The sequence below is a fragment of the Cyanistes caeruleus genome, chromosome 30 (assembly GCF_971803275.1).
Source record: "Cyanistes caeruleus chromosome 30, bCyaCae1.hap1.1, whole genome shotgun sequence".
Taxonomy (NCBI): Eukaryota; Metazoa; Chordata; class Aves; order Passeriformes; family Paridae; genus Cyanistes; species Cyanistes caeruleus.
This window is the reverse complement of record NC_141730.1, coordinates 1,212,705-1,221,506: the sequence shown is the minus strand read 5'-3', so window position 1 is coordinate 1,221,506 and position 8,802 is coordinate 1,212,705. Positions and strand designations below refer to the sequence as shown.

The 8,802-nt window shown below is 54.7% G+C and overlaps 1 protein-coding gene across 21 annotated transcripts in view; it reads right to left on the bottom strand.

Moving 5' to 3' along the window:
* Window positions 1-508: 508 nt before the first annotated feature.
* The window catches only part of MEF2D (myocyte enhancer factor 2D), a 75,814-nt gene continuing 67,520 nt past the window's right edge, over window positions 509-8,802 (bottom strand). For 12 of the 21 annotated variants that reach the window (XM_086866221.1, XM_086866227.1, XM_086866222.1 and 9 more), the window contains 2 exons: window positions 5,874-6,102; window positions 563-4,469 (listed from right to left, as the gene is read on the bottom strand). In XM_086866221.1, the coding sequence (XP_086722347.1) occupies window positions 4,139-4,469; window positions 5,874-6,102 (560 nt within the window). In that variant the 3' untranslated portion in view covers window positions 563-4,138. Of the gene's footprint in view, window positions 4,470-5,873; window positions 6,103-8,802 lie in introns of all 21 variants that reach the window. The other 9 variants (XM_086866231.1, XM_086866234.1, XM_086866232.1 and 6 more) reach the window with 2 other exon arrangements.

Sequence of the window (8,802 nt, the reverse complement as noted above, 5' to 3'; positions counted from 1 at the left end):
AGGGAGTCACCCTGTCCCCTTGCTGACCACCCGATCCCAGCTATCACAGCCCACAGAGCTGATCCTCATCGATCCATCACCATCCTCACCGCACTCGCCAGCCCTTCCCACGGTTCCATCCATCGTTTAGGGTCCTGCTCCACTCCCAAATCTCCTGCAGGGGTAGGCAGGTGACTTCCCACCCCATCCTTGCTCCTACAGCTGCCGGCAGCAGGGTCACCTGAGCCATTCCCTGTGACCTCCTTCCTTCCATCCTCCTCCTCCTCTGCTCACTGAACCTCGGCCATCCCGGCACAAACACCCCAAAACCAGCTCTGCCGAGCCCTGGGAAAGACCAGCCTTCCCGGGCCGGGGGTCTCAGCCCCCCCAGCTGCCAGCCCCCAGCCCCAGCACCACGCGGGAGGGGAGGGGGCGATGCCGCTGCCCCCACCCCGGCTTACCTGTGCTCGGCTGCGGGCTGGAGGATCCACAGAGAGTTTAGAAGGTAAAGATCAGAAACAGACTTTGGTAAGTAACCACACGTTTAGAAAGGAATATATCAGTTTGGAAACATCTCAGTGCATACTTCTTATATGAAAATATACACAAATGTATTTCATTCTCCAAAAAAGGAACAATTAAAAACGAAAGCAAACTAGCCCAAACACAATATATTAGCTGTTTTTTTGTTGGTTTTTTTCTTTTTTTTCTTGTTGTTGTCATCCTTTAAAATCTTTTAACGCTACACTTTGTTCAGGTTACACTTTTTTTGTCTTTTTTTTTTTTTTTGTAAATGTTTTTTTTCTTCATGCATTTTACACCTTTATAGCCTTTGAGAATAAATAAGCTCCATTTTGCTTCCACATCTCTAAAAACTGCAGCATTTTAACTATTGTCATTTAAATCGTGCAATTTTTTTTTGCAACACCCCTTTTTAAAAAATGGAAAATATATATATATATTTTAAAACTAAACCCTATACAACGCAAAAAATTCCAAATTAAAAAAAAAAATTATACACAATTGTAACTGTCAACAGTACAGATGAGCACAAGAAATAAAATTAGATCAGAAACATATTTATAGAAGCACAAAGGAGGGTGTTGGTTTCTTAGATTGTCATTCTTCTCGTTGTCTTTTGAAAATTAGGAGGAGTTTACCAGATACTACAGTCTGGGGGGAAATAAAGGATAATGACCCGGACAAAAAAAAAAAAAAAAAAAAAAATAGAATATAATAATAAAATAACCCCAAGCCCCCAACAAAATAAAGACCCCGACAAACAGCCCCCAAACCCCTTTCACTGCAACGTGAAGCCGACCCAGGGCATCCATCCCCACCTCCCCACGAGCCGTACTTGCCCGTGGCACCAGCCCAGGGATCGCCGAGTCCCGCAGCCGCAGATCCGCTCCGGCACGGGCAGACCTGAACCCGCGTCTACGGAACCCAGAGCGTTTTTGGCTTGGATTTTGTGTGTTCCAGGCTCTCAGCTTCCAGGCAGAAGTGTGAATTCGGGAGTCAGGGCATGAAGTTAATGAGCAAAACTAGTTTTTTTGGTTTTTTTCCCCCCCTCACGGTTGCTCTGCACTGGCGGCGTCGAGTGCCGGGGGGTCTCAGCCGCCGCCTCCTCGTTGGGGTCTCTGGAGCAAGGCGCTCTGCTGGGCCCTCCTGCCGCGCCGCTGCCGGGGGGGCAGACCCCGCTTCCTTGGGTTGAGTCAGTTTTGTGAAGACAAAATAAAATAAAATAGAAAACGAGAGCGATGAGACGTCATTATCCCGCCTAATTTCCAAAGCAAGGCCGTGCAAAGAGCTCGGGTGTGCGTCCGGTACATCCGGCACCGCCGGGTCGGGGCGTGGGCGAGGAAGACCATGGTCCGCAGCATCTCTCCTGCTTCCCAAAGGACTGCCAGAGATGGAGGGAGGGAAGGAGATCCGCTTCTGCCGCAGCCAGCGTTCTGGAGGTGAGAGCTGAGCGTGTCCCTGGCACACGGTGGCACCCACCGGGCTCGGCTCGGGGAGACGGGGGCGTTTAACTGCACAAAACCTGCCTGGGGTCCCTTCCAGCACCCCTCCCCTACCCAAGGCCTTCCTGGAGCATGGGAACAGGAGAGGGAATTCCCAATTTATCACTGAGAAAGAATAAACGATCATTTGGAAAAGCCTCTGTGGCAGCAATTTGGTATTTCCAGGTCTGAAGGGTGGGATTTTATTTGGCACATCTCTCGTGCCTCAGTCCACAGCAGGGATGGTGGTGAGGAGCGGGTACCCAGAACGGCAGCACCGTTGAGAATCCACCACCCCGACCCCTTCACCAGGTCTCCACACACAAACAGCTACTGATTTTCACTCGGTTGCTGGAGGATTTCCTCTCCTCCTCCAACCACTCCCTTTAGGCCGCCTTATTCATTTCACAATAATCATCAGCTTTTTTTGTCTTGTTTTTCCAATTAGGAACTTTGTGATAAATGCTGGGTTGGAAGAAGTTTATAAAACCCCATAAATTTGCTTCTGGGTTGCCCTCATCCTGGGACATTTGTATGCCATCTGCTTCATTCCAAGGTGGAGGTGGCTCCTGACACCTGGCAGAGGGATCCAGGAGGGGAAGAAAGCCCACCACGACTCAGCTCCTCTCCCTTTGCTCTGTCTCAGGGTAGAGCTGAACCCCAGGCAGCTCCAGCTCCTCCACAGCCCCCCAAGGCTGGCCAGGCTCCAGCTGCCAAAGGCTGACAAAGGTGGCATCCGGGCAGGTTTTGTGCCAGTTTGAGCCCAGAGGTGAGTGGGGCTGGGGTGTCCCTGCACAGGGTGACAGGGCAGCAGGCTGGGAGGGGGACGGGGGACTGGCATCCCTGAGGAGAGCGCCTGCAGGGAACAAAGCTCATCCCTAATGGCTACACCAGCCAGGAACAGTCTCTTCTCCTCCAGACCCTCCAACTGTGAGCAGGCTGATGCATTTTGGGATCAGGGCACTGACACCCACCCCTGGGAAACTGCCAGAGCAAGTGGCAACATGAGGAAATTCCTTTTTGGAAATTCCTCGGTTTTTCCTTTTTCCTTCCACTAAATCACTGCTCAAGTCTCAAGCAGATTTTCTGCACAGCTCACCATTGCCTTTTGAGGCCTAGAAACCTTCAGGCAAACTCTCATTAGGATCATTACTTCAGTTGCATCTTTCAGTAAAAAAACCGTTTCTTCCCATTTTCCTGATTCAAAGCTTTCCCATGTGCAATGGGAACACATTTCTAAAATGCTTTTATGGATGTTGTTTGCTAAAATCCCTAATTTGCTCTAACACATCCCCCTCTCCACAGCCCTGCTGTGCCCAGGTGGAGGTGAGGCACTCCTAGGAAATGGGAACTCCAGTGTTCCAATGACCCTGCTCAGAAACAGTGAAGTTCCCTGCTCTGGTAGAAAGGATGCTGTCTGCATCCACTTCTCATGCAAACGGGATTAAGCCTTAAAAATCTGCCTCTTACTCCCCTGATGCAGCTTTCCAGGATTGCAGGAGCCTCAAGCAGGCTGTGGATGTGGCTGCATCCTGTTTCATATCAAAGCTGGGCTCTCCAAGCCGACCTCCGCTCCCTTCCCAGCCGGTTCAGGAAAACCAGGGTAGGAAAACCCTTCTGGAGGAAAACCTGTGTCTACCGAAGCCCTTTGAGCTTCCAGAGAGCTGGGTCATGCCTGAACTGCCCCTCCCTGCCCATGGACCCAGGAATGGCCAGGAAGGCGCATTTTGGGGGTACTCTGCGCCCCGTGTCCCCCCGGAGCCTGTCCTGCCGCAGGCGCTCTGCCTTAGGGATACGGTCCCTCTTCCCAGAGGTCTTGCCAGCCGGTGGCCACCGAGTGCCCGGCCCGCCCGCCCGCGGGGGAGCATCGCCAGGGGCTGCTGGTTTTGGTGAGGACACGGCTATTCCGTCCCTGTCCCCACTTCCCGCACACCCGGCCGTTCCCGAGCCCGCGGCCAAGGAGCGCCGTATGTACTGCATGCATCGCCTGCTGCGCTAGAATGAATGCCTACAAAATCCTAAAGCTATTTCTCAGGCAGTTTACGATAATTTCCCCCCACCCCAGCCCATCCCCATCACCCGTTTCACCCCAGCCCCCCGCCCCTCCCAGCCCCTCTCCGCGGCCCTGCTGGAGCTCCCGGGGACGGTGGGGCCCGTTATGTGACCCAGGTATCCAACCGCATGCGCTTCACCGAGGGGCTCTCCCCCTCGGGCTCGCTGCTGGGCCGCAGGAGCCCCAGGGATGAGCCGAAATCGGGGCGGGCGGGATCGTCCCGCTCGCTGCTGCCCTCGTACGAGCTGGTGTTGCTGCTGAGGCTGTCGACGGGCGAGCGGCCGGTGGGCTCGTGCCGGGGCTGGTGGGGGAAGGTGCTGAGCGGGGTGGCAGTGTTCCTCTCCCGGTTGGGCGAGACGGGCTCCGACTTGATGCTGATGTTGGGGTTGGTGTTGACAGTCAAAGTGGTGGTGTGGGACAAGTGACTCCCTTGTCTGGGCATCCAGAAGGTGGGGGAAAGGTTGGGAGAGGAGGAGGAGGAGAGCAGAAGGGGAGGAAGGGGGAGAAAAAGATGGAGGAGGAGATAATGGGAAATCTCTCATTATTATTTTTTTGGTGGCCTTTTATCCTCCAGTGCACAGAATTCAGAACCTGCACAGGCTACAGCCAAACAAACCCATGATTATAAACCTGGATTAGATTATTAGTCTGGATTCATAAACAGAACTATGACTTCAGAATCAGAATTGTGACTCCAGAATTCATAATCTGTGCAGTCACCAGGACATATCACCACTGAGCTGGGATCAGACCCTGTGGGCAGCATCCCTCCTCCCCCAGCACCCCATGATCCAGCCCCAATCCCTCCCATTGTCCCTCAGCAGTGGCCCAAACCCATGGAGAAGAGGGACAGGCTGTGACACCCCTGTCCCATGGGTGTCCCTACAGCTCTGCCCCAGCATCCCTGTGGGCTGCACAGACCCAGCACGGGGCTCAGCCAGGTGCTTTAGCTCCAGACTGGGAACCTCCTCAACCTCTACTACAACACAGAATTTTGTCCAGGCTTTCCACACATCCTGCAGCCCCCCTGGTGTAGGAGGTCCAGGCAGCTACTGAGGAAGCTGCTGCCAGCCCTGCCTGGAAAACAGGCACCAAGCAGTGAGCAAACACTAAACTCCTACACAAAAACCTGGTCCACCCCTCCATCCATCCACCCCTCCATCCATCCACCCCTCCATCCATCCACCCCTCCACCCCTCCACCCCTCCATCCATCCATCCATCCATCCATCCATCCATCCATCATCCATCATCCATCCATGGTGGAAATGCTGGCAAGTGGCTTAAATCCTTATTTTGACTGTGTAATTCTGGGTGTGGATGCTTTATTCCAGACTAAAAGCAGTTCTACTTCAAAAATCCTGCCCTAAGATGCAAGTACTTGTATTTTCTGCCCTGGAGAAAAGCAACCTCTTTGTAATACTAAAAGCCACCTTCTTCTATACCAGCAGTGCACAATTCCAGGCACCTTATCCTGCAATGTCCATCCCATCTAACACTGCCTCTGGCTGGTTCTCAGCTCCCCCAGGTGAGTACAGGGATCAATCCCACTGAGGACAGGCAGCAGGACAAGGCTCTTGGAGCATCCTCAAGTAGCCTGATCTCAGCCAGGGACTCTGGGTCACTCCTACAGTGACAGGGACAGGACTTCACAAGCCAGCTGTGCTGGGCCCTCCTGCAGCTGTGCATGGGCACACAGCTCCTGCCCCCAAGGAACACAGCGTGGACCCACCAGGGCCTGATGCTGGGAGTCTGGAGAACACAGGGAGTGGTCACAGCTGGGGCTCTGCAGGGTTGGCACCCTCAGAGATTTCCCCATTTCCCTACTGTGTCACTTACATTAAGTTTCCTAGTGACACTGGGACCAGGTGCTGCTGCTGCGGCTGCTGCTGTGGTTGCTGCTGCTGTTGCTGTTGTTGCTGCTGCTGCTGCTGTTGCTGCTGCTGTTGCTGCTGCTGTTGCTGCTGCTGCTGCTGCTGCTGCCAGGCAGAGATGTTGCCAAGGGACAGCCCTCCAGGTGAGCTGAATGCTGGCAGCGAGGACAGCTCAGCGCTTGTCAGCTGATAATCTGGAAGGGAAGGAGACCTGCAGTCATTTCAATGTCAAACCTGCCCCCACAGTGCCCTGAGCACTGAGAGAAGATGGAGACCCACAAGAGACACAAATGCACAATGTGGAATGTGGGCTCATGCTGTGAGTGGCACAGGGATGCTGGCCAGGGGAAACACCTCGTGCCTGTGGAATGGCTTGTGCTGGAGTCACAGAATCAATTCAGCTGGAAAAGACCTCCGAGATCCAGTCCAACCTATGACCAAACTCTACAGGTCAACTAAGTGCCACCTAAAGGACATTTAAAGGCCATCTAGTCCAACATGCAGGGGCACCCTCCACTATCCCAGGCTGCTCCAAGCCCTGTTCAACCTGGCCTTAGACACTTCCAGGAATGGGACAGCCACAGATGCTCTGGGCAACCTGTGCCAGTGCCTCAACACTCTCGGTGTAAACAATTTCCTCCTTATATCCAGATGTCTTCCAACCTCAAGGCATGAGCTGCTGGCAGGGCTTCCACCCTCCACACCCCAGAACAGCCAGCAGTGCCCCTGGCCGCCAGGCACAGCAGTGGCCAGGGCAGCCCCATGATGCAGCCATGTCTGGCTCCCCTCAGGAAGGGCCATGGGCAGGTGAGATCCCCAGAGCCACCTCCAGAGCCAGGTGTACAGTGCACACTTCCTCCCCTCCCAGGCCAGCAAACGCTGGCAGCTGACACCCACCCGTGCCTGGGGCACACCTGGGGCACCCCCATCCAGCCTGGGGCACACCTGGGGCACCCTCACCTGTGCCTGGGGCACACCTGGGCCAGCCCCACCCAGCCTGGGCCAGCCCCACGCGCAGTGTCCCTGGTGGCAGCAGGGGGCGCTCCCTGCCCGCCTTGGGGACACGGAGCTGTCACTGTGTCCCCCACACGGGCACCCCACACCCCGCTACCCTCCCTCCCACCCCCACACTTGCAAGGCAACGCCTCTCCCATGCAGAACCTCGGGAGCACCGAAAATCCCACTGGGGCACCTCATTCCAGGTGGGAATTTTAGCAAGGGTGTGAATGCTGGCGGAGAAAGCCAGGGAGGGAAGTGCTGCTCCTTCAGCAGATGGTCAAACCTCGGTCAGCCATGTCAGCCTGGCACAGACACCCATCAAATCCTCCTCACACCCTCTCCTCCTCCTTTCTCTCTCTAATTTTGGGTGTCTCGTGGTTTCGGCTGTCCCCACCCCAGCAGCACACACAGAGGTGGCTGTGCCGGTGCTGAACTGCTGCCAACGCCACTGGCGGAATCCCGGCACACCCCTCCCAAAATCCTGGCAGCGGGTTCCCTGTTCCACACCATCCTCCACCCCCTGCACCGGCTCTTCTGGTTTGGGAGCTCCTGACACTCACTGGTGACAGTGGCTGTCCCTGCAGCCCCCAGCAGGGCTGGAGCTGGAGCCAGCCCAGATCACAGAGCTGGCAATGGTCAGCTTTGACTGAACCCGGCGGCAGAGCCAGCACAGGAAAGGGCACATAACTCTGGCCAGAGGGCAGCTCAGGACACCTGCACCAGCCTGAGAGCCAGGCAAGATCCACCCAACTAACAGGTGAGTCTTGGGAAGAGCAAATGGCAACGCTCCAGGCTGGGAGTTTGCTCAGGGCATCTGCACCCCTGCACCACCTACACAATGATCACCTCTGCAGCATCACAGAATCACAGAATTATTTAGGTTGGAAAGGCTGTCCAAGCCCATCCAGTCCAATTGTTCCCTCAGCACTGCCAAGGCCACCACTAAAGCATGTCCCCAGCTGTCACAGTCTGTTAAAACCCTCCAGGCATGGTGACACCACTGCTGCCGCAGACAGTCTGTTCCAAAGCCTGAACACCTTTTCCACATAGAAATTTTCCTTAATATCCCACCTAAACCTCCCCTGGCACAACCTGCGGCCGTTTCCCTTTGTCCTGCCTTTTGCTACCTGTGAGCAGAGCCTGAACCCCACCTGGCTGCCCCCTCCTGTCAGGGAGTTGTGGAGAGTGAGAAAGTCCCCCTGAGCCTCCTTTTCAGTTCCAGGCTGAACCCCCTCAGCTCCTTGTGCTCCAGACCCTTGACAAATCAAGACAATTCCTATCCAATTAAAAGGGCAGCTCTGGTAAAACTGCCAGGTTGGGAGTTTGCACCCTACAGGGGTGCCCCCCACACTCACCCCACAGCAAACACCTCAGCACAGACACCACTGGCACTTGGGCAGGAACACGCCTCTACCCATGGTCAGCTGTGAGAAAAAATAACTACACAGAGCCAAAATTCAAGCCCCTCCACCCTGAGCAGCAGCACAGGGCTTAATTAAAACCTATTTTGGGGATTCTGGCTGTGCCCAGCCTGGCTGGTAAACCGCATGGTCACACAGGGAGAGGGGCCTCATCACGCACAACCAGCATCTTTGGGGCTACACCTACTAATTAGGAGAGGGAGTTCCCAACATGCCAGTTCTGAGTTCTTCCAGACAAGCAGCTTTTTACATTTTTGCAAACTTTTCTCTGAGCCAGAACAAGTTACACAGGCAGCCAGCAAGTCCTCAAAGTCCTGGTGGAGGTCTGACAGGTAGCAGATGAACAACCCTTCTGCTTGGGAAGTGCACTGTCACTGTTGCCTCAGGCTGATTTCAATCCACCAGCCCAAATCAGATGTGCCTGTGAGCAGGCTGGTTTGCATTCTTCCCAAACTTTTGGGGGGCCTACGCTTG